The sequence below is a fragment of the Hakea prostrata genome, unplaced genomic scaffold, assembly GCF_041222555.1.
Source record: "Hakea prostrata isolate BN-2017 unplaced genomic scaffold, UWA_Hpros_2 contig_93, whole genome shotgun sequence".
NCBI lineage: Eukaryota > Viridiplantae > Streptophyta > Magnoliopsida > Proteales > Proteaceae > Hakea > Hakea prostrata.
In genome coordinates this window covers 137,048-162,532 of record NW_028291212.1, presented here as the reverse complement: position 1 = coordinate 162,532, position 25,485 = coordinate 137,048, and the positions used below count along the sequence as shown (strand labels likewise).

Below are 25,485 nucleotides of genomic sequence, written 5' to 3'. Positions count from 1 at the left end.
TACCAAGAGATCTGATGGTAATATGTTATTCTGACATAGTACGTAGATGACATACTTATGGCTAGCAATAGCAAGGAGCTATTGGAAACCATTAAGAAATTGTTGTCCTCCGTATTTGATATGAAGGACATGAGTTAAGCAAGCTATGTGCTTGGTGTCAAGATTGTCGAAAATAGGCAAAAGAGATTACTCGGGTTTATCTCGGGAGACCTATATTGACAATGTCTTGACGAGATACAGATATGCACAACCGCAAACCAATTGATACTCCAGTGGAGAAGGGTTTGCATTTGAGCCTTGATATGGGTCTTAAGACTCCAGAGGAGAAAACCAACATGGAAAGAGTTCCATATTCCAGTGCAATGGGTAGCCTTATGTACACTATGATGTGTACTAGGCCGGATATTTTTTATGCAGTGGGTTTGGTTAGTCGGTACCAATCAAACCCAAGCATAGAGCACTGAAAAGTAGTCAAGAGGATATTGAGATATCTCAGAGGAACGAGTAACTACATGTTGTGTTACCAATGATCGAATTTGCGGTTAGTTGGCTATAGCGATGCCGACTAGGCTGTAGACATTGATGAGCATAAATCAACCTCTGGATATGCTTTCTTACTGAATAGCGGGGCCATTTCGTGGTGTAGCAAGAAGCAAACTTGTATATCCCTCTCGACCATGGAAGTAGAGTATGTGGCATGCTCAGCTGCGGTTCAAAAGGCTGTTTGGTTGAGGAAATTCCTTCGACATACTAGAATTGTGATGACATCCAAAGAGGCTGCCCTTGTCTACTGTGATAGTACAACAGCTTTTAGCTATGTCAAGGACCCCAAGTGTAAAATCCAGCTTTTACCTAACCTTGACCCGACCCGGTCATTGTTATGTTTGTAGGTCCAAAGACCCGAAGTGGTGGTAGGAGGGACTTATGGGCCCTACTGGTTGATGACGTAATGTCGGGATTCCAGTTTATGGACATTGATGATGTTGCTCCTTCCTTGAGCACATTACCAGTGTTAAGTTAGAATCTGCGCACTGATGAAGAGCGAGACAGTTGAAATAGCAAACGGACTCCTGTGCATAACCCGAAGGTACTCCCTGAAACTAGACCTCTTGAGTGAACTATAGGAGAAAACCCCATGCAATTTGACCTTGTATAGCCCTCCAAGTCCGCACCTAAAGTTTCTGAACTATTCTGTAAAAATTCTGCAGAGTTTGTTTTGGTCGATACTATTGGTCGATACCATCGACCAAAGGTATCGACCAACAAGTCTCATTGAGCCCATTTAAAGATTCTTAGAATATTCTTTTCTATTTATTTATTCCTCGAGACTGGAGCCCTATTCTCGCGTCTTTAACATCTAGGAACGTGAGAGAGCCTCCCAAGAACTCCTCCTTGGTAGTGGTGAAGCATCTTCTTCATCAATCATTGCCAACCACTTATTCTTACTTTCTTGTTCCACTTTAAAGGTATGACTCTCTCTCCTAATCACTTTCTCACTCATCTTTTCTCTATTTTACTGTTGGGACCATGGTCAAGGTGCTGCAACCTTGCATACACCTTGCCATGAACCTTCTAAACCCCATACAATGATGTTTTCACCGATATGACTATGATTGATTCACCTCATGATCATTGACTACACATTTCCATGATTTATTGCTTACCAACTTGCTTTATTTACCAAAAGCTGAGATGAAGCTCGTGATTTACTTAATCTATACCTTGCATATGTGCTCCATGTTACTTCTAAACGATTCCCTACCTAATCCCCCATGTTTTCTCCTAATTTGCATTGAGTTATAGCCAATGCTATGATCTACAACTCTTAACCTTAATATGTCAATTTGGGGATTTCCAAATGGACCATTGGATTATGAAAGTTTCTTGATAATTAGTGTCCCCATGTTGTGCTTAGACTATCCTCCAAGTTTCATGTCAATCCGAGACCAGAAGACCAAATGGGCAATAATCCGAAAAGCCAGCTTGTCTGTCCCGGAATTGATTTGGTCGATACTATTGGTCGATACTATCGACCAATAGAGTTGGTTGCACGAAGAACTTTTGCCCAGCTTCGATTCGTTTGATCTCCGATTGTTCCGATTTCTTCTCTAACCTTTCATATATGCTTGTTTAGGACTTTAAGACTATTCGGACCACTGCTTGTGATCTTGGACCCTTCTCTTCTCCGATTCAAGGTAAGGATAGTTATCGATGTAATTACCTAGGATATGGAAATCTTGACTTGGTATTCCTAACCTAGTAAATATAGTTTCTATTTTATATTCTTATCATGTTAGACTTGCTACATATGTCTTTTAACAGTAGCTTTGTGTTTACATTATATTACTTCAATGTTTTATCATGTTTATCAATTTCAATATATGATGACTTATGACAATGTCATGAATTGAATGTTTATTATGACGTTGTATCTTGTGAACTGATATGATGAACTTGGCCATGTGATTGCTTAAGTATAACTTGGGATTGAGGGGTACCCTACCGGTGCTTCCGTCCTTGGACATCGGAGGGAATAGTATGGGATGTTCTCCGAAGGTGTCCATTGACGCTTTCCGGGTTATTGAATGACATGCATAGGATTCATCTAGATGTATGGCTAGGATGTCCCTATCATATCGGACCCGATTCGGAAGGGCATTGAGACCGAACAACCCGTGGTAGTAGTGTGGATTTGTGGGCGCTCAAGACCGGTATCCACTCCGTGAGAGGACATAAATTGCATTACGGTTACCCGAAAGGGGCCATTTATTGGTAGGGTTACAAATGGCTAGACTTGGGCTCACGGGCACTCAAGACCGGTGAAATGATCCGTGAGAGGGATGTGAGAGCTTCCCTTTTACCATTTGTGGATGACCAATAGGGTTGATGAGTCCGGTGAGTAATATCCGTGACTCTAGTGTGAAGGATACTGTAAAGGATCCCGAGAGGGGAGGAATGGAAGTATCTGGAACTGGCATGATATGATTAAGTAGATGACTTGCATTGGGCTAGGCTATACCCTGACATGCGCCAATACTTAGACCAAACGGTGATGTGAGAGAGCGGTGACCGAAACCCCCAACCATGGATTTGTCCGAGAGGGATGCAGACCCAATTCCCCCGGTGATGAGTGACTCGAGACTACCTAAAGAAGTATGGTGCTATGACTTAAAGCATGTCTACCATAGATGACCAAAGCATACTTAGAATAATGTCATATTGCATTATATGCCTCATATCATCTGCATCATTTTATGATTATCTTGTGGTTTATGTGTGGTGGGATAACTTCCTTGCCGAGTTCTTTTGAACTCATTCCTTTCTCGTTGCAATATTTTGTTAGGCTATTCTACAGGTGATTACTCGATGGCACCCTCCCCGAGGCGGACCCGGATACCTCATACTACCATCCGGAGGCTGGCTACGTTGAAGACTTCGGTGACCATACCGAAGAAGATTACTGTGCGTACCAGGGTTAGCCCTGGAGTCGTATGGGAGCAGTCATGTTGGGTCTCCATGATCCTCAACTTTGAAGAAGATATATTTATTATGGAGGAGACTTATGAGTAGTTACCCCTTCTTTTGTGACAGTATACTTAGAGAAATTGTAATAACTTTAACTTACCTTTATAACTTGAGATGTGTACTTAACTAAATTTTGACCTCACTTCCGTTTGGTGAAGGAGTGGATTCCGCCCACTGCCTTCTTAAGTTATCTGATTTGATATTTATTTCCGCACTCTGATTATGTCTGACACCTTATTTTTGAATTCCATGATCATTCATTGTTAGTTTATGATTATTATCTATTCATGATTGTATTATCGTTGATGTGGATTATGTGGTCCCTGAACTATGGATCTTCGGGGCTGTGGATCACATCCCGGGTATGCCAGATAGGGTACCGGCTGGGTGGATGTGACACCAAGTATCATGGGAAGACTAAACATATATAGTTAAGATATCACTTTGTTAGAGACATTATATTAAGGAAGAAAGTTGTACTTAAGCACATATCTACTAGTCAGATGGTAGGTGACCCTCTTACCAAACCTATAGCCAAAGATGTTTTTATTTCGCATGTAAAATCTTTGGGCTTGCGTAGATTGTGACTTACTTTTGTACTGAAACTTTCTTATTATTGAGTAATATGAGTTCATTCCAGCATTTATTTTATTCACTTTCTGTGTGATTGTGTTCTTCTAGTATAAAACAAGATATGTCAATAGGCAAGGGAATGGTTCACTCACACGAGCATTCGCCTCTGGCGCCTTGGAGGCGAGCAGAGATGAGACGGATTGTGAATGACTTTGTGTAGGTCAATTCATAATCATGATGTCGCCTTGATTTGGAATCAATGTGAATTTCTCTATTGTGAAGAGAATCGACATGAATGTTCCCACTATTCATGTTGCCTATAGGAGCCAGGTGCGAGTACTTTATGTGGTGCTAGGGTGGCGACAATAAAGAAACTCGGGTTAGGCGCAAGAGGTTGCGACTAGACTAAGACTTGTATGGTGTTGAGATAGACATACGTTCTATTGTATATAGAATGCTCCACCATAGCACGTATATCATACTATGTGTGCTTAGCGATCATTGAAAGTGAGAGGATGGATCCCTACTCCTTTCATTGTGTGAGTCCTAGACCTTATGGTCCATTAGTGTTCTTAGTGACTTTCAACGACATCATGAAACGAAGGGTTGATGTGAACATTTTAAGGACAAGAAGGTGATCTCTCAGAGGGATCGAGATACCTTTAGTTTGGTGAGTTTGAATAAACCTAGGACACTGTGGTATACAGTATACTAATGCTTATTTGATATGTTTCTTTGAGTGATGTGTCATTCTGACCTTCTTGGAAGGTTTCTAGTTTGGGGCTCACACGTGCAAGTATATCACCAGTCGCACAACCCATTTTGCCAGTATGACTTGTGGATGTTAGTGTCTGGGACACAAGTGATCTGTGTATCTGGGATAAATAGCAAAGAGATCAATATATGTATATCTGGGATATACATGTGTGTCTGGGACAAAAGAGGTCTATGTATCTAGGATACACAGCAGAGAGATTGAATGTGTATATTTGAGATATACATTTGTGTCTGGGACACACTGTGAAAGAGAGACTAACACTTGCCCTTGTGCAAGTGGAAGACGTTTGGATTTTATAATTATTAATTTAATTATATTCCCAAGGGCAATATTGGAAACTTAGTATTAGGGCAATTACAAAATATAGGTTATATATTTGTAACCACCGCATCACTTGAGAGTACGAAATAGTGAGTGATTCGTGCGTGAGTTTTCCAGAAAAGAGGCGGCTCCCATCTTTCTCTCTCCCTCTCTCCTAGAAACGCAGGAAAGGAGTTCCTTGCTTTAGATCTCCTGACATCCTTTCCACACGGCATTTGGGTTGTGGAACTTGTTCCCTTTCCTAGTGATTGTGGAATCATCCCGATGGAACTTTGGTGGAGGAACGAGGACGTGGATCCAATTTACTTCCACTGCAAATACTCTATATTTTAGGAAAGCGATCCAAGTAAGGATCTTTCCCCTATGAATTATGGAATTGAAAATTATATGGAGTATTACCTACAAAATCTATAGACGCATGTAAGTTTTTGGGGTTGGAGATCTCTATTGCTGTTAAGGATACTCTGCACAAAACCCTAGCCACCATTCCCTCTTAAGCATAGATAGCTAGAAGGAGTCCTACTGCATCTCAAACACAGTCATTCAGGAGTCCTACTACATCTCAAACACAGTCATGCAAAGCCCTAATGATCACCTCTCACCATGACTTATAAAATCCTAGCGGCTAGTGTTAAACCTAAACTCTGTAAGAGTTACAACAGAAGATAATATAATGTAATTTGAACTCTACAAGGGTTAATCATAAAAGTCTTATAAGATTAAAGAACAAGGACTCTAGGGGTGAGCGAATCTTTATATAGGCATTGTACTACAAGCCAAACGAATAAGAAATTACATCTCTACACTCCCATGGACACACATCCAACCAGACCAGTAAACGTGTGTCTTCCTCTTCTTCTTCTTCTCCTTCTTCTAATCGTCATTCCTCCTAACCATAATTCACAGGTTTCTTATACAGCATCAGAGCTTCAGGCCCTTTTTTTCTTTCTTTTTCTTCTTCTTCTTCTTCTTCTTCTTCTTCTCTAGAATTAAGGTTCGTTTGGTCAGTGTATGTGTACTTCAACTACATCCTTAGGGGTTAGTTTTATAACTATTTAAATATACGACAAGCCTTCACCCATAGCCCTAATTAAAGAGATTCGAATTCTTGACCCCATACTATGAGGCATTGGTCTTTGCCAATAGGGCCAATCCTTGGGGTTCCCTTCTCAATTTTCTATACGTCTAGCTATTCGAGACCAAGGTTTAAAGTATCCCACGATACCATACGATACTAGCCGATACGTATCCATATTTGATCCAACCGATACGATACATCTCTATATGTGTCTCCATTGAATTACATTAAAATACATTAGCCAGAGGGATACAATACTCGATACAGGACGATACGTCTCTTAAAATCACCTAACCGATACGATACTTGTTGGTAATACTCCAATTAGTTCAATTCAATTAATTGATGGGGGAAATATCTTTACCTGGATTCGCTTTCCCTATTATGAAGTATTCGCAGTGGAAGTAAATCTGGATCCACGTTCTCGTTCCACCACCAAATCTCTACCGGGATGATTCCACAATCACAAGGAAAGGGAAGTATTTCCACAACCCAAATGCCGTGTGGAAAGAAGATGGAAGAATGCTCTAAGGCAAAGGAAGGAAACCTCCACTAGGTTTCTCCTTCCTGCATTTCTTGGAGAGAGGGAGAGAGAGAGATGGGAAACGCCGTTTCTGGAAAACTTACGTAATGCAATCACTCTAAATTATGCGATGGTTACCAAAATATATAACCCTATTTTGTAACCGCCCTAATAGTGAGTTTCCAAATTTGCCCTTGGACATTTAATTTATTAATTATATTAATAAATTCCAACAATACTCGATACCGATACTTTAAACCTTGTTCGAGACTACCTATCTGCTCTAGTGATCTCAACTAGTGCTGCTGCTCGAGACCTAAGGATTTTATGATATTGTTGATGGATCTTCCAAGTGCCCACCTCTAGCATCCCTGCATCCAGCTCTTCTACAACTACTGGCACTGTTGCATCTACTGCAGCTATCTCCAAGGTTTAAACTATCGGTATCGAGTATCGTATCGGTCAGGTGATTTTAAGAGACGTATCGTTCTGTATCGAGTATTGTATCCCTCTGGCTAATGTATTTTAATGTGATTCAATGGAGACACGTATCGAGATGTATCGTATCGGTTGGATCAAATATGAATACGTATCGGCTAGTATCGTATGGTAGTGGGATACTTTAAACCTTGGCTATCCCTAATCTGGCTTACCAGAGGTGGATTTGCCAAAATTAGTTGCCCATATGCTAGCTCATTGCATCTTTAACCGAATCAGTTCATACTCAAATTATAGGATGTAAGGCTTCAAGGGACGTCTGGCTACAACTTAAATGTCTCTTCTCAACTTTCTGCTACTGCTCATATAAATGCAGCTATGTCTGCAATTACAAAATATTAGACAAGGCAACTGTAGCGTTCTTGTTGCCTATGTTGAGCTTTGTGGTATGTCACTTACCCAGGAAATCAGATTGAAGGATGACGAAGCCTACCTTGATTCATCTCAGCCGATGGGGGGGAACAACCACAACCCCCCCCCCCCCCCCCCCCCCCCCCCCCCCCCCCCCCCCCCCCCCCCCCCCCCCCGGAAGAAAACACAAAAAAACCCCCCCCCCCCCCCGGGGGGTTTCTTCCCCCCCACCCCCCCCCCCCCCCCCCCCCCCCCCCCCCCTTTTTTTAGGCCCTTTACCCCGTGTTGAATTTATCATAAACATTCACACAAGAACTCAAGAATTAACGTGGTTCAACATTCATTGTGAAGCCTACATCCACGGCAGGAAAACCCCAATCAACTTGCTTCTGGGGTGAGGTTTCATTATCTTTAAATAGAAAGGAGTAAGAGTTTTACAAGAAGTTAAATTCTAACTCCCCTCTCTCGCTAGTCTCCTTATAGAGTTGGGAGACTAGCAAGTTACATTCATAACACTCCCCCTCAAGTTGGATCGAAAACATCATTTGAGGTCAACTTGCTCAATGCAATTTGAAACAATCCCTTTGACAAGGCTTTGGTGAATACATCTCGCAAGCTGATTTTCACTTCTTACATAAGGGGTTTCTATAGTTCCATCCCGAACCTTCTCACGAACAAAATGACAATCAACTTTAATGTGTTTAGTTCTTTCATGAAACACCGGATTAGAGGCAATGTGTGTAGCCGCTTGATTGTCGCAGAAACAACTTAATGGGTTTTTTAGAACCTCTCACCCCCAATTCTTGAAGTAGGGCACCAATCCGACTAATTCACTAGTGGCGGATGCCATTGCTCGATACTCGCTTCTGCACTAGAACGAGCGACAACATTTTGTTTTTTACTTCTCCAAGAAACTAAATTTTCTCCTACGAATACACAAAAGCCAGTAGTTGATCTTCGATCAGTAGGATTGCCAGCCCAATCTGCATCGGCATATCCTTCAATGTTTGTGTGTCCATTATTCTTCATGCAAATGCCCCTTCCCCGGAGAAGACTTCGGATAACGTAATATATGATTAACCAATTCCATGTGCCCTTTGGTAGGATTATGCATAAACCGACTTACATAGCTCACTGCATATGCAATGTCAGGTCTAGTAATGGTCAAGTAAATCAATTTTCCAACCTACCTTTGAAAACAATTATTATCCTGCAATTGAGAATCATCATTAGTAACCTTACAAGTGTAATCCATAGGTGTGTTGGCTGGTTTCACATCCAATTTGCCAGTTTCCTTCAACAAGTCAAGAACATATTTCCGTTGAGAGATGAATAATCCTTTACTAGACCTAGCAACTTCAATTCCAAGAAAGTACCGTAGTTGTCCCAAGTCCTTGATGTCAAAGGTCTTCTTCAAATATTCTTTGAGGGTATTGATTCCTTCATGATCATCTCCAGTGATTACAATGTCATCCACGTATATCAAAATTATTGTTGTGCCAGTAGAGGTTTTCTTCACAAACATGGAGGAATCTGATCCACTTCTAGTAAATCCAAATCTAATAAGAGCTGTACTTAACTTTTCATACCATGCTCGTGGTGATTGCTTTAGGCCATATATTGCTTTCTTCAATTTACAAGCAAGTCCATCTTGTTTTTCTAATGGGTGGCCTGGAGGAATTTCCATATAAACTTCTTCTTGTAAGTCTCCCTATAAAAAGGCATTTTTCACATCCATTTGCAAAAGTGGCCATCCACAATTAACGGCAACTGACATCAACACTCTTACAGTATTCATTTTAACTACAGGAGCAAATGTCTCTCTATAATCAACTCCATATGTTTGAGTATATCCTTTGGCAACAAGCCTTGCCTTATATCTCTCTAGAGTCCCATCACTCTTGAACTTGGTCTTATAGACCCAACGACATCCAACTGGATGTTTGCCACTTGGGAGTTGCACTATATCCCATGTTTTATTTTTATGAAGAGCTTCTAGTTCCTCATTCATAGCTTTCACCCATTTAGATGAATTTTTAGCTTCAATAAAATTGGTCGGCTCCTTATAGTCTTCAATGGCCGAAAGATATGCAAAATATTGAGGGGAGATATTATCATAACTTAAATGAGATTGGATTGGAAACTTAACTGTATGATAAGTGGTAAACTCGCGCAATCTTACTGAAGGCTGAGAGACTCGAGTAGATCTGCGAATTGGTAGTTGCGCAATAGTTTCAACTGTATTATTTTCTACAATAGGTACATTTGTAGTTGCTTCACCATGTTGATTCTCGTCAGTATCTTCAGTGACATCACCTATAATAGTGTTATCTTCAGTAGTGTCGCCCATAACATTGTCTTCATTAGCATCACCCCTTACAGACATGTTGTCTGGAATAATTGGTAATGGGACAGGAACAAATTCACTGTAATCTAGCTCCCCTTGAGTTTGATTCCTGCTAGAGAAGAACATTTGAGTTTCATCAAAAGATACATCCCGTGAAATAAAAAGTTTACCAGTAGATGGGTCAAAGCACTTGTAACCCTTTTTAGTAGATGAGTATCCCAAAAACACACATTTGCGAGCATAATGATCAAGTTTACCACCACCTTGGGCATGAACATAAACAATGCAACCAAAAACTCGAAGATGAGACATCACGATAGGACGATCATATAGAATCTCTAAAGGTATCTTAAAGTTCAAAACTGTACTGGGTAGACGGTTGATTAAATAACAACTCGTGTCTTGAGAGGATCCCGACCAATAAGTCTTGGGAAGATTCCCATGAAATAACAAAGATCGAGTCACCTCAAGTAAATGCCTGTTTTTGCGCTCAGCAATGCCATTTTGTTGAGGAGTGCCTGCGCATGAAGTTTGATGTAAGATTCCTAAACTTTTGAGATATGATTGAAAGGGCCTATTGGTGTATTCTGTCCCATTATCTGTTCGCAAAACTTTAATGCGAGTCTGATACTGAGTCAAAACCATCTGACAAAATTCTTGAAACATCTGTAGTACTTCATTCTTGGAGGACAATAAATACAACCATGTAGCCCGAGATTTATCATCAACAAATGAAACAAAATATCTGAATCCATCTCTAGAGTCTATAGGAGAATGCCAAACATCAGAATGCACTAGATCAAATAATGCATTTGAAACATGAGTACTATGTGGAAACGGCAATCTGTGTTGCTTGGAAAAATGGCAGCATCACAACCAAGAGAATTAAAAAATAAATCAGGATTTAAAGATCGTAAAATCCTATCGTAAGGGTGACCCATACGCCAATGCCAAAGTTGAGATTTCTCATGATTACTCATAGAAGTCAATGCAATAGTTGTAGGATCTAACATATAGAGTCCATTTTGCGCCTCTACCTTCACCAATCATTGTCCCCGTTAAATTGTCTTGGAACACTACTTTGTCCTTTGAAAAAATCACATTACAATTTAAACTCTGAGTAATTTTACTAACCGATAACAAATTCACAGATAACGATGGCACAAATAATGAATCAGTCTTGGTTGAAAATAAGTTCAATGTCCCTTGACCTTGGATTGGGACAGTAGTACCATTGGCAACAGTAATAGGAGGATAAGATTGTAACTTATCAGTGCTCAAATCGACAAAAAGAGTGGTAGATCGACACATATTGTCGGTTGCACCCGAATCTACTATAAATGAATTCTGAAAAGTAGAGAGAGCAAGAGTAGTACCATGAGACTGACTGAAGTTCTGCAGTAAAGATATAATTTTTCCAAGAGAGTGTTGTATTGCTAAAGAACTTGCCATGGGAAGATCTCCATATGAACCCATAATATCATATACCAATAGAGCAAAATCTCCGCGATCCGATACTTCCACTGAGTCTGGAACGCCCAAAAACCTTAATACCACTTAACCCCGTACAAAACACCTTCACACAAAATCCTGTGGAAATAACTTGTACGGTACCAGAATAAAACAAAATATATTTTTTTTCTTCCTCCACCGATTTTTTTTTTCCTCCACTCCCGACTTTTTTCCGAAGGGTCCCCTCTTCTACCGGGCCTCCTTCTTCTTTTCTTTCTTTTTTTTTTTTCTTTTTTTTTTTTTTTTTAACGATCAAAAACTGGATCAACACGATCTAAACCAGATCCTTTCAAATTTTTTTTTTTTTATCCGATCTAACAAAGCACAAAGAAAAGAAAGGAAACTAAATAAAAAAAAAATGCACGATTCTAGTATTTAAAATCGTACCTTTGACCAATCAATCAAAAAACTTCATTGTTCTCCTGCCACATATTTTCTCATGATTCTAGATCTCCACACAACTCGACAACAATCTATCGAACCTTGCTTTGATACCATGTTGAATTTATCATAAACATTCACACAAGAACTCAAGAATTAACGTGGTTCAGCATTCATTGTGAAGCCTACATCCACGGCAGGAAAACCCCAATCAATTTGCTTCTGGGGTGAGGTTTCATTATCTTTAAATAGAAAGGAGTAAGAGTTTTACAAGAAGTTAAATTCTAACTCCCCATCTCTGCTAATCTCCTTATAGAGTTGGGAGACTAGCAAGTTACATACCAAAAAAAAAAAAGCATATTAAAGGCCTTCTCCCAATATTACCATCCCCACGGCCCCAAACCCCTCCACCCGGACTGTTATCAGCAGTTTCATCATGTTTTCCAAGGTACTCTTGGTCCTTCTCCTTAATTTTCTATTGTACCCCTGATTCCAGAGCTACAAATCACATTACCAATGCTCTTGAGAACCTTTATGTTGCTCAGCCTAAAACTGAATCAGATCAGATTCACGTTGGTAATGGCATGGGGCTGCCTGTTGCTCATATTGGCAATATCTCTATTTGCACGCCTTTATCTTCATCACATTTTTTCATAAGGTTCTTCATGTGCCAACTATTCAAAAGAACTTGTTATCTGTTTATCAGTTTACTTGTAATTACAATGCCATGTTTGAGTTTCATTCTGATGTGTTTTATGTGAAAGATAGTACAATGGAGAATTGTCTCTTTAGGGCTGCAGTAAGAATGGTTTATATTAGCTTTGCTTGGCTGATTCATGTTCTCCCCAAGCGTTGCTTGGTGAACGTTCATCGGTATCTCATTGGCACTCTAAAATTGGGCCATCTTGCATTTAAATATGTTCATTGTTTGATTTCCAATTTTCTTTTACTAGTTACATAAAAAAGAACCCATTTATTTGCAGTGCATGTCAACAAGGGAAAAGTCATTAGTTTCCTTCTCGTAGTTCAGATTCTATTTAAAGCAAATTGCACCAACACCCCAAAACGAAAGCCTTAAAGCACTGACACCCCCACTTTATGTTTAAAAAACACAATGACCCAAAAATGAATTTTTATTGGATATATTTGTCCAATTTATCACTGAAAACAGTTCAGATACTGTTTATTATAGGGATATTTTTGGAATTAAAAGAAAATAAACACTGATTAACTTTTTTCAGTGATAAAATTGGACAAATAATCCAATAAAAATTCAATTTTGGGTCTTTGTGTTTTTTAAATATAAAGTGGGGTGTCAGTGCTTTAAAGCCTCCATTTTGGGGTGCCGGTGCAATTTGCTCTCCTATTTATGATGGACCTTTGATTTAATTTTTTTTTTGGATGTGTGGAGTTCCTCTCGAATTAACTATGTTGACAATTTTTGCTATTATGTGATCTTTCTCGATAATTTTATCAAATTTATTTGGTTCTATCCGATGCATTCAAAATTTGATGTTTTGGGAGTTTTTTATAAGTTTTAAGTCGCTAGTTGAGAACTTATTTTCTCGACGAATAAAATGATTTCGTAGTGATTGGGATGGAGAATTTTGAATGTTTCAACTTTTCTTACTACAAGGATTGTCGATCACCTCCCTTTGCCCTTGTACACATGAGCACAATGGGGATGTAGAGCATCGCCATAGACATTGTTGAGATGGGGATTTCTCCTTTAATCTATCCATCTCGCGCTAAAAAGTTTTAGAATCGTGCCTTTGAGACTGCAATACTCTTAATTAATTAACTTCCTACAAAAAATTAGGTGATTTGTCTCCTCTTTAGAAGCTTTTTAGGGTTCAACCTAATTATGAAACTTAAAGAATTTTTGGGTGTGCCTATTATCCATGTCTTTGCCCTTACACTAAGAATAAACCAGAGCTTCCTTTTGGGCTGCATATATTCCTGCTTATAGCTCCCACCACCGTGGCATTGGATGCTTTGATTCACGCCATGTTGTCTTTGATGAGTAACACTTCCCTTTCATGGTGGGTTTTCCTAGTAAGACCCCTTCCTCATCACAAACCCTACCCTCTCTCCTTGGCCCATCTCGAGTTTTACCTCCACCTAGGGCTCCCATTTCCTCTCCTTTAATAGTTGTATCCTCCACGTCAGCCTACACCCACTCTGAGCTCCTCCTCTAGTGAGTTCGTTCCATCCATACTACTATCTATGGTCCATTCAACCTCTCATATATATATATATATATATATATATAAACCATCCCCTCCCTCTCAGTGCAGCTTCTCCTATCAATTTTTATCCTATGATGACCAGTCTAAGGCTGGCCCTTCTCTCCCTATGGCTCTACTCACCTCCACCACCTCCATTGACCTAGCCCACATTGAACCATGTTCCTTCAACATTGCAAATAAATACTGTCACTAGCGTAAGGCTATGAATGAAAAATTTACAGCCTCCATACAGAAAGGAACTTGGTCCCTCCAATTTAGAATGGAAGGCCTGTGGTTCTATTAAAAGATACAAGGCCAGGTTAGTTATAAGGGCTTCAATCAACAGAAAGATTTAGATTATAATGAAACTTCTAGTCCTATTGCACAACCTACCACTATTCGACTAGTATTTAGATTGGTCTATCAGACAATTGGATAATCAAAATGCATTTCCTCATGATTTTCTTAATGAAACTATTTATATGAAGCAGTCGCCAAGGTTTATTGACCATTAACATCTAGATTGCGTCTATAAGTTTCATTAATCTTTGTATAGTCTTAAACAAGCTACTTGTGCTTGGTTTGACCAAATCAACTCTTTTCTTCTTGAATATAGTTTTTCAAGCTCTAAACTAGGCACATGTCTTTTTATTTATCATGGAACAATGGCACTATGTATATACTTGTCTATGTTAATGATTCATTCTAACTGGCAGTTGAGATTCCATTCTCACTCAATTTCTAACCAAGATTGGATGTGTAATTGCCTTGAAAGATCTAGGCCGCACTATTTTCTTCGTAGGTCAGTTTCTAGGTTTTTGACTGTATGCATCTCTCTCAATGCAAGTTGATGCATCCAAAATCTGCTCAGCCCTTAGATCTCCTGAGAATTACCTGCAAAAAAAGAAACGTCAGATGTGGCCCGACCGCTGGGATCGGGAGTCTACCTCCGAAAGCTAAGTCAGTTGATGAACTTAATCACAAACGGCTCTGTTGGATCACAGAGCTAAGGAATGAATAACGAGAATACGATTCAGATTGTATGTATCTCTGTATGTGTGTTCGTCCATCCTCTACCTTGAGGGTAGGTGATGTCTTATATAGAGTGTACCTTCGAATCTCCTTCGTTGGATGTATTTGAGCCTTCTTCGGATAGTCGTTGGATCTTAACAGATAGATCCGTTGAGTGATAGATCTCTACGAGGTTGGACTAGTAGATGACTCCTTTGATAATACGATCGTTATATGGTAGTTATCCATATAATAGCGATGAGTGATAGCCGCCGAATACTGCTAGCCGCCTTTGGTTGCTTAGCCTAATCCGATCGTATCGGATTAGGGCGCGCTTGTGACTGAGTTAGTTTTCTTCCTCAGCAAGCTATCTCCTGGACCTGGCTCGCTCAGAAGCGAGTCGATTCCTTTCGTCCCGACCGGAGTCGAGGGTCGAACCAAGATTGAACCAGGTTCGGTTATATTATCACGAGCCCCCCCCCTTGAACCATCCACATATACTTCCCATACGGTCGGAATAGTGGGTTCGGCAATTTCCTCCATCGGCGCAGTAGTCTCTACTACGAAATCGGTCAGTGCTTAAGCTTTAATTGTCGTTCGAGGCTTAAAGCTTACTTGGAATTCACTAAGTTTAACCGACCAAGCTAGCATCCTTCCAGACAAATCAGGTTTACGAAGAAATTTACAAAGGGGAAAAGTAGTAAATACCTCGATTGGATGAGCCTGAAAGTATGGCCGTAGTTTTCTAGTTGCTATCATAAGAGCTAGAGCCTGCTTCTCGATCTGAGAATACTGTATCTCTGCATCGAGTAGTACGTGGCTGGCATAATAGATTGGCCACTGTTTTTTGTCTTTTTCCCGAACGAGGATTGCGCTTACCGCCGAAAGAGATGCTGCCAAATACAGCTATAAAATTTCTCCCTTCTCGGGTCGGGACAATAGCAATGGTCTTCCCAATGTCTCCTTCAGGTCTTCGAAAGCTTTCTGACATTCTTCAATCCACTTTGCCTCCTTATTGCCCCTTAAATCCTTGAGTGCCTTGAAAAAAGGTAGACATTTTTCTCCTGACTGTGAGATGAAACGGTTCAACGCGGCTACTCTCCCCGTTAAGCATTGCACATCTCGAACAGTTTTGGGGGCTTCCATATCAATCAAAGCTTGTATTTTGGCTGGGTTAGCCTCAATACCCCTTTGTGATACCATAAAGCCCAAAAATTTGCCCAATGAAAATCCGAAGGCACACTTCTCCGGATTCAGTTTCATTTGGTATTTTCGCAGTACTAAAAATACCTCTGTTAAATCTTCAATATGCTTTGTTCTCGCAGTGCTTTTTACCAGCATATCGTCAACGTATGCTTCCACGTTCTTCCCGATCAAGTTTTTAAAGATTTTGTTGACGGCTCTCTGATAAGTAGCCCCTGCATTCTTCATGCCGAACGGCATGACTTTATAATAAAAGCTTTCACGATCAGTCATGAAAGCCGTAAACTTTTCGTCCTTCTGGTTCATAAGGATTTGGTTATATCCTGGGTATGCATCCATGAAACTCAATGTTTCATATCCTGCTGTTGCATCTATTAATAGATCAATTTTGGGCAACGGGTAACAATCTTTAGGGCAAGCCTTGTTGAGATCTGTGTAATCTGTACACATTCTCCACTTTCCATTTTTCTTTTTGACCATTACCACGTTGGCCAACCAGATTGGACATTCAATTGGTTCAATGAAACCAGAGTTCTTCAGTTTCTCAACTTCGCCCCGAACGACTTCGTACTTTTCTGTGGAGAAATTTCTCCTCTTCTGAATAACTGGTTTCACTTTTGGATCTATCCAAAGTTTGTGCTCTGCAACTTGCCAATCAATTCCGGGTATGTCATCCGTAGACCACGCTAACACATCACTATTCTGTTGAAGAAAAGACTTCAACTCCTCTTTGAATTCTCCCAGCTGCTCAGACCCAATATAAGTAACTCTTTTTTCATCATCGGGATACAACTGGATTTGTTCTAGTTTTTCTACTGGCAAGGGCCTTTGCATTTCTGCTTCGTCCCGATCATCTCGTACCTCAATTGGTAGCGCTGTCACCTTTCTTGGGCCCTCCTTATCTTTTAAATATGCAACATAACATTGCCGAGAAATTCTCTGGTTAGATGAAACTTGACCGATCCCCATTTCTGTCGGGAATTTTATTTTCAGGTGCTTCGTTGAAACGATAGCACCTAACTTTGATAAGGATGGTCTCCCGAGGATGACGTTATAAGCCGGGAGCTCTTGAACCACTAAGAAATTTACCCGAATGGTAGCCTCCTTGGGGAAGCTTCCAATTGACAGGTCCAATTGTACTAATCCTTCTGCTATTGCAGACGATCCTGCAAACCCATATAGATGCGTGGATGACGGCTCCATCAAGTCTTCATCCACTTTAAGCTTTTGATAAGCATCATAAGATAAAATGTCTGCAGTAGACCCAGTGTCAATCAACACCCTGTGTACTTCACGGCGCGCAACCTCTACCTTGATGACTATGGCATCATCACAAGGTAAACAGACGCCTCTTTCATCTTCTTCGCCAAAGGTGATCGAACCCTCACCATTCGGCTTTTTACTCTTTTGCGTTTCTCCGGTCCCAACGAACTTGGATTTTGCTTTCAGCTTCCGGAGTGACTCAGGTTCGGGACCTCCAAAAATTGTTAGGATTGGTGACCAAGTAGCATCGATCACCTCCTTATCTTTCTTAGATTTAGGAGCCTCCGTCGGTTGGTCTGGGCTAACTGAACGGTCCCTTTTGTTACCTGCGTCTCGCGGTTCCTTTCGTTTTCTTCTGACGAAATTGGACAAGTGTCCTTGAGATATTAATCTCTCAATATCTGCTTTTAGATGTCTGCAATCATTGGTATAGTGACAGTAATCCTTGTGAAAACGGCAATACCTTTCTCGATCCTGCTCCCCAGGCTTGGTGGGAAGCTTTGGAGGCCACTTCAAGATATTCTGTATCTTGTGAATATTTAAAATATCAGCCTGAGGAGTATTTAGTGGAGTATACTCACTTTTACCGGGAGATCTTTGCCGCCATGCTTGATGAGGCTTTTCGACTCGATCGCCAACATTCTGCTTCGGCTTCTACTTGTTCTCAGGAGCCTTCTGTTCTTTTGTAGAGGCTTTATTGTCCCCCTGGCATGCGTCTAGGATCTCCGTGACCTCTCCCTGCTTTTGGCATCTGTGTACCAGTTCAGCATAAGTGGTAGGCATATCTTGAAGCAATAACTCCAAGAGTCGTCGGTTAGTGAGTCCAGTGAACAAAGCAGTTTTAACTATTTGCTCATCTAGATTCTCTATCTCCATTGTAACCCTGTTGAATCTTTTCATGTATTCCCGAATCGATTCATTTTTCCCTTGTCTAATAGTAAACAAGGTCTCCTCGGTCTTTTTTATTTGGATTCCACTCTGGAATCGTCCTATGAATTTGCGCCCAATTCGTCAAAATCCACGATCTTTCCCGAAGGGAGATTCGAGAACCATTTTTGTGCTGCTCCGGTCAAGGACGAATCGAAGACCCTACAAAGGATTTCATTAGCATTACCTGCGACTGCCATAGTCTGCTGATAATAACTGATGTGGGCCGTGGGGTCTCCCGAACCATCGAACGTGGAAAAAGTTGGCAAACGGAAATTATGAGGAAACTGATATTCGGCTATGGGGCCGGCAAATGGAGTTTTTCGAATAACCAAATAGATATCATCGGTTATTCTCCCTCTCGCCAATTGTCCGAGCTTTTGATTGATATTGGCCAATTCTTAACCAATATGTTCTAACCGATCTCCAATGACGCGATCATTCTCTCGAGCAACACGATCATTATCTCGAGCAACGCGTCTGATAGTCGGTGAGTGAGTGCGTACTCCCGCAACCAACCTTGTATTTGAATCGATCGTACTTCCTTGTGGTCCATCGAACCGATCGTCTTGCCTAGGGAGATCTCCAGTTCTCCTAGATTCTCTTTCTCGCAATCGGTCGCCTTCCCGGAAATTTTGACTGACATTCTGCTCATCGATCAGTCTTTGATTCCGCTGTAATGCACGCCTTTCTGCATCACGATGATCGGGTGCTTATGGTATCACCACTTGTCTGGTCAGTACACGGAGTGCCTGACTTATCTCCAACATCTGGAGTTTCAGTTGATCCAGTTGATACTGGAGTGGATCTGGAGGATTATTACCCCCTTGACCACCATCTACTTCAAGGGGTCGACTTCCCTGTGGAATATCCGGATTGTTCACTCTGGGAATTTGGACGCCAGCTTCTCGCTGGGCCGCAGCTGCTGCTACTGCTGGCGCTGATCTAGTTACCATAGCTTTTTGAAACGTTTCCCACAAACGGCGCCAAATGATGCGTCCAAAATCTGCTCAGCCCTTAGATCTCCTGAGAATGACCTGCAAAAACGAACGTCAGATGTGGCCCGACCGCTGGGATCGGGAGTCCACCTCTGAAGGCTAAGTCAGTTGATGAACTTAATCACAAACGGCTCTGTTGGATCACAGAGCTAAGGAATGAATAACGAGAATATGATTCAGATTGTATGTATCTGTGTATGTGTGTTCGTCCATCCTCTACCTTGAGGGTAGGTGATGTCTTATATAGAGTGTACCTTTAAATCTCCTTCGTTGGATGTATTTGAGACTTCTTCGGATAGTCGTTGGATCTTAACAGATAGATCCGTTGAGTGATAGATCTCTACTAGGTTGGACTAGTAGATGACTCCTTGATAATACGATCGTTTTATGGTAGTTATTCAGATAATAGCAATGACTGACAGCCGCCGAATACTGCTAGCCACCTTTAGGTTGATTAGCCTATTCCAATCGTATCGGATTAGGGCGCGCTTGTGACTGAGTTAGTTTTCTTCCTCAGCAAGCTATCTCCTGGACCCGGCTCACTTGGAAGCGAGTTGATTCCTTTCGTCCCAACCAGAGTCGAGGGTTGAACCAAGATTAAACCAGGTTTGGTTATATTTTCTCCATATCACAAGTATATACAAGATTTACTTATCAAAGCAAATATGGCTGATTGTAAGCATGTGACAACTTCAATTTTCACCAGTGCTCAATTGAGTAAATTTTCTAGTGAGCTTACGTTTGATTCTACATTCTACTGCAGTATAGGTGGGGTTCTCTAATATGCTATTTCGACTTATTTTGATATTCAATTTGTTGTTAACAAAGATTGTTGGTTCATACACAATCCCGCTTTTGGATCATTGGTCTATTATGTAGATAATTTTACGTTACTTAAAAAGGAACTTCTTTTGATAGTTCTAAAATGACCTTATTATGCAGACTGGAGCTGGATGTTCAAATGACTGTCAATCTATAAGGGGATATGCAAATTTTCTTGTTGTAATTTGGTCTCATAGAGTTATCGAAAATAGGCAACTACTTGCTTTAGCACGGAATCTAAATATTGTGTCATAACCAACATTGCTGCAGAGCTTACTTCGTTGCAATCTATTCAACTTCCATAAAAAAGAGTTAAGAAACAACAAAGGTTACAATTTAGCTATAAGAAAAGGAAATCCCCCAATAGTTGATTCTATATGGATAATTCGTAGAATGACTTGTATAACCCTATCATATAATCAATTTTTGTCAAACAAAACAAGATCTAATAGGTTAGAATAATTATTGATTGGAATTTAGAAGGATAATGAAAATATTTTAATTGCTACCAAAAGAAAAGAAAAGAAAATATTTTAATTCAGTTCGATTTAAGTTGAACCAATTGGTTTGGGAAGAAAATGGGTATCCCTTAAATCATAGGAATAGGCAACAAACTTTAAAAGAGAATCTTTAGTCATCATGTGGAATAGAAGACAACTAGTTGTCCAAATCCTTTATCCCTTAAGGTAAAAGGCTATGTTTTTCTTACACTTTACATCACATATTAAGAAGGAAGCACACTGGGGGTCCCGCATCTAACTTATCTTATCAAATTTCAAAGGTGGACCACCCTTTGAAAGGTGTGAAAGGAGTATAGACATTTACTTTGACTGATAGAGAATCTCGACACAACTAATTCATGCCACTTGCAATATGAATGGGGAAAAAAATGAAAACTTGCAAGAAATAGCTAACAAAATGATGAATGACTTTGCCCACACAAAAATCAAGAAAAGCAACGAAAAACAAAAAAAGCAAACAGGCATGAAAAACCGTAAAAGATTGCTTCAATGACTATAAGTCTATAAAATCTTTAAACATAAGTAAAAGAGGTGATTTGGAAAATGAGGTTTCCCAAAGAATTAAAATAGGGTGGATGAAGTGGAGAGGTGCGTCCGGGGTCTTATGTGATCGTAAAGCCCTTAAAGCTAAAGGAAGGAAGGAATTTTATAGGACCGTTGTTCGACCAGCTATGGGGGGATTGTGCGGGCGGGGGGTTTGGTTGTTAAAAAGAATCATATAGATAAACTCGCCAAGCGAAATGAGAGCTAGGTGCTAAAATGGATGAGTGGCAAAACTAGGATGAATAAGATAAGAAACGATCATATTAGGGGGTGAGTTTGGCTGCGACTTCCCCCCCTAAGTGATCAGCGTTCGAGAAAAGTCGTTTGAGGTGGCCACCCCGCTCAGGCCCCCGCGCACGGAGACCTATAAATGCTCCTGTACGGAGAAGTGATATAATCCATATTGAAGGAACTAGAAGAGCTAGGGGTAGACCTAAGATAACCTTAGGAGAAGTGGTGAGAAAGGATATGTATAGCTTAGGCTTTGTATCTAGCATGGCCTCGAACAGAACTGATTGGAGGGCAAGAATCCATGTAGCTGACTCCATTTAGTTGGGACAAAGCTTAGTGTTGTTGTTGTTGTTGTTGTATATTTCATGAGTTCGATTTTCTTCGTTTTTTTTTCTTTTTCTTTTTTGTTTTTGAGTAGAAGAAATTGCGCGATTTCTTATCAGCCAAAGAAAGGATAAGGTCAAACAAGATGACATAAGCTAGACCTAATCCTCCTGTGCCAAAGATCTTAATAAAGATATAGATTAGAACATCTAATTTATTTATTCTGGTAAGATTAATATTTGCTTTGAGGGTTTGAAATGCGCTCAAGTGAGTATGAATCACGAGACCCGTGCTTAATGCTTCAGAAGATACAACTCTGATGACCAAGGAGAGTGCGTCACTAATGGTCCACATTAATTATCAAGTTGAGCTGCTTATCGAGAAAATAAATAAAAAATAAAAAAATATGGACGATCCAAAGTCATAAGAGGCAGCTTTGACTGATAAAATACAGCTCAGCGACACCGATAAATTAGTTATGTGAGAAGTTACTGACAAAAACAATAAAAAATAAAAAATGTATGGAAACCAGAGATTTTTTTAAGTATATCACTGAACTCTTTTCCTCTCAAAAGAAGTTATTAAATGTATATATCCTTTAAAAAATAATAATAATAATAAATGTATATATCAAAATGCTTGAAATGGACCGAAAAAGTGGTATGAAAAATAGCTCTTTGTAGAACATACGTGACATAATGATCCTAACTATGAAGGCCTCTTGAGGCCAACCCCAGTCCAACACTTGTTTGTAAACCCCCTTCCAGTTATTTTGTGCTTCACTTAAAAATTAGGAACCCATTGGACAACCCACCAAAGTGTTTCTTTCTATTTCAAGAAACACTAAAAACAATTTTGAGTGTTCACAGTATCAGAAACACTTTTATAGGTGTTTGATAAAAGTTGAATCCAGAAGTAGAAGCAATATCAAGCGTTTTGTCACAATAACCGGAGATAGAAAAGATGAAGAATAGGGGCCCCTTTTGCAAAAACATTGGTTAGGATTTCACTAGAGATAAATAAGATGAAGATGAAACTTAGGTCGCTAGAAATAAAGAAGATGAAGAATCGAACAATCCTGATTGTTATTGTTGAAGAAACAACAAATTGAAGAGTTCTTTAACATTATGAGAAAGTTTTAGCATGGTTTTTATATTTAGAATGTACAATTCTATGAATATACCTCTCTAAAGTTATTTTACTTAGACCCAATGTGCTCAACTTTTTCTTTGAGAAATAGATGCGACAATGAATTGTAGTTGCCTCAAAAGTGTTTCTCGACGAAGAAATTTTTGTAGCTTTCAAATTTATGCTACAAAAATTTAAAAAGATAAATAAATAAATAACAATTTTATCAAATGGATTTCAACCAATTTGTTTCTCGAAACAAGAAACACCAAAACTGTTTTTTAGTTAGTTATCAAACAAGTTCTAGAATTTTCATATTGTGAGTTCAATTGAAAAATATCCCCATAACAGGTTTACCAAACACCCAGTTCCAAACAAAGAATGATCTCTTAGAGAATATAGCTCAACAGCATTGACTAATTAGTTTTGTGACATTATAGAAACCAAAGATTGTGGAAGTATGTCAGAGAACAACTTTTGCATTCTAGTATTCTTGGAGAACGGATGAATCAATGATAGGTGCATACTAACATGATTTGAACAAAGCGATATAAATTGGTGAAGAAAAGAATAGTTTACAAAACATGTAAGACATACTTTTTCAAAGGATTAAGAATTTGAGACCACCCTCACCCCAACCTTTGTTCAGAAACCCTCTCTAGGTTAGTCTCCCATTTCGTATCCTTACTGAAAATTGGAATTTTCGTATTATAGGCTTAGTTGAGAAATATCTCTATAACAGTTTATTAAATGTCTATTTTCAAACAAAGAATGATCTCTTAATGGTAAAAACAATTTTACACAATAACTTGTCTCTGAAAACTATACGAGTTCCCGGATTCAGTTATTTAGAAATGTTTTTAAATTTTTTGAGAAAGTGAGGGGACTAATCTACTGAATGGGTTCAGGCACTCCTCGATTATTATCACTTTCTTGGCTTCTAGAGCACTTTTTGACTATTGGGTAGGGGACACGAAGGGATACCCCACTTGCCCAAATTTTGTCTACCATATTCAATTTGTTCATGTGGGGTTGCTTGACTTAGATTCCTCTCTACCAAAAGAAAGACTTAGATATTCCTCCCTTTTTCACTTCCGACTAACTTGGCGCTAAAACAGCATGAGTTACTTATACAAGACGAGCCAGATTCTTCAAAAGTCGAACTTTCAGAGGAGAAAGAAGAATTCTTTTTTTGGCCAAAGGAGAAACAAGAATTCAGAAGTAGGAAAGAAGTCACCAAAAGATATTCACTAACTTGCCTAGAAAAGCCTAAAATCAGACCAACCCACCGGGGATTTCTCATCATAACGATATGACATATAACCCAGATCACAAACTGCTAATTATAACCAGAGAAAGAAGATAAAACAATTAATTAAGATCATGAAGTGAGAATCTTACCTGAAACACCAAGATCATACCCGAAAAGAGAACCACCAAGTGCAGCAACGCAGCAAGCGAAGACAAAAGCCTTTGTGATTCTATACTCATAGAGATGAGCCCTTTTTGCAGCTTCCGGATCAGCAAATCCACTACCCGCCATTGATGATTTCAGTAGTCACAGAAAATTAGCGAAAGGAGAAACTATTTCCCTCAGGAAAAGAAAGAGGAATGTAATGGTTACAACCCATCTGTAGAAGAAAAATATCAAAGCGAGCAAGAAATGCATGTATAGATGTGGATTAGCTGTCAATTAGTTTGACACTGAAAGGTCATAAGTAAGAGATTATCTTCACTTACAAGAAAAGCTCAAAGGATCTGAAGCTGTAATAGATCAGGAAAGACTTGAAGAGACCGAACTGGAGGAGTGGTGACTGGTGGAGATTGGAGAAAAAAGAATAATTTATGAGGAAAAAAAATGGAAAATCTTATCTTAAAAGATGAAAAGAAGAACTCTACAACTAAATCCTCCTTAAACGGTTTTCTGTCGGATTTCTGGGTTTAAACCCCGTTCAGTCTTCGCACTAAAAAACGTTGTCTTTGAACAACAGGAGTTCAAGAAGGTTATCCATCCACATCATCAAGATTTGCAATTTTGGAGTAAAAGGGTATTTATAGAATCTCTCTTTATTATTTGGGAAAAGTGATAGCAGAACCGCTATGAAAATACATTGGCAAGACATTCTGGATTGTCAACCCTTGATGTTACTGGATCTAATCTCTGACGTTGAGTTCTTTCTATCTAATTTATGGAATTAGTTGTGTAAGTCACATATCCTCTTTTTCGTTTACTGCTTAAAACTTCCCATCCCGCTCGTTATGACTGCCTCCGAGGGAGTTAGACAGAAGGGATTAAGTAAGACCTGTAAGCAGATTGGATTTGGTATTCGAATCCGATTAGCAAAATTGCTATCCATATCTAAATCTAAATCCGATAGTGATGCATCCAAAATCTGCTC

General features: G+C 39.7%; 1 protein-coding gene across 1 annotated transcript in view; it reads right to left on the bottom strand.

Moving 5' to 3' along the window:
• The window catches only part of LOC148998926 (sugar transport protein 14-like), a 35,649-nt gene extending 10,532 nt beyond the window's left edge, over positions 1–25,117 (bottom strand). Inside the window, exons 1-2 of the mRNA XM_089141602.1 lie at positions 24,827–25,117; positions 24,488–24,717 (exon numbers count right to left, since the gene is read on the bottom strand). Of these exons, the coding sequence (XP_088997728.1) occupies positions 24,488–24,629 (142 nt within the window). The 5' untranslated portion in view covers positions 24,630–24,717; positions 24,827–25,117. The remainder of the gene's footprint in view (positions 1–24,487; positions 24,718–24,826) is intronic.
• Positions 25,118–25,485: the final 368 nt, after the last annotated feature.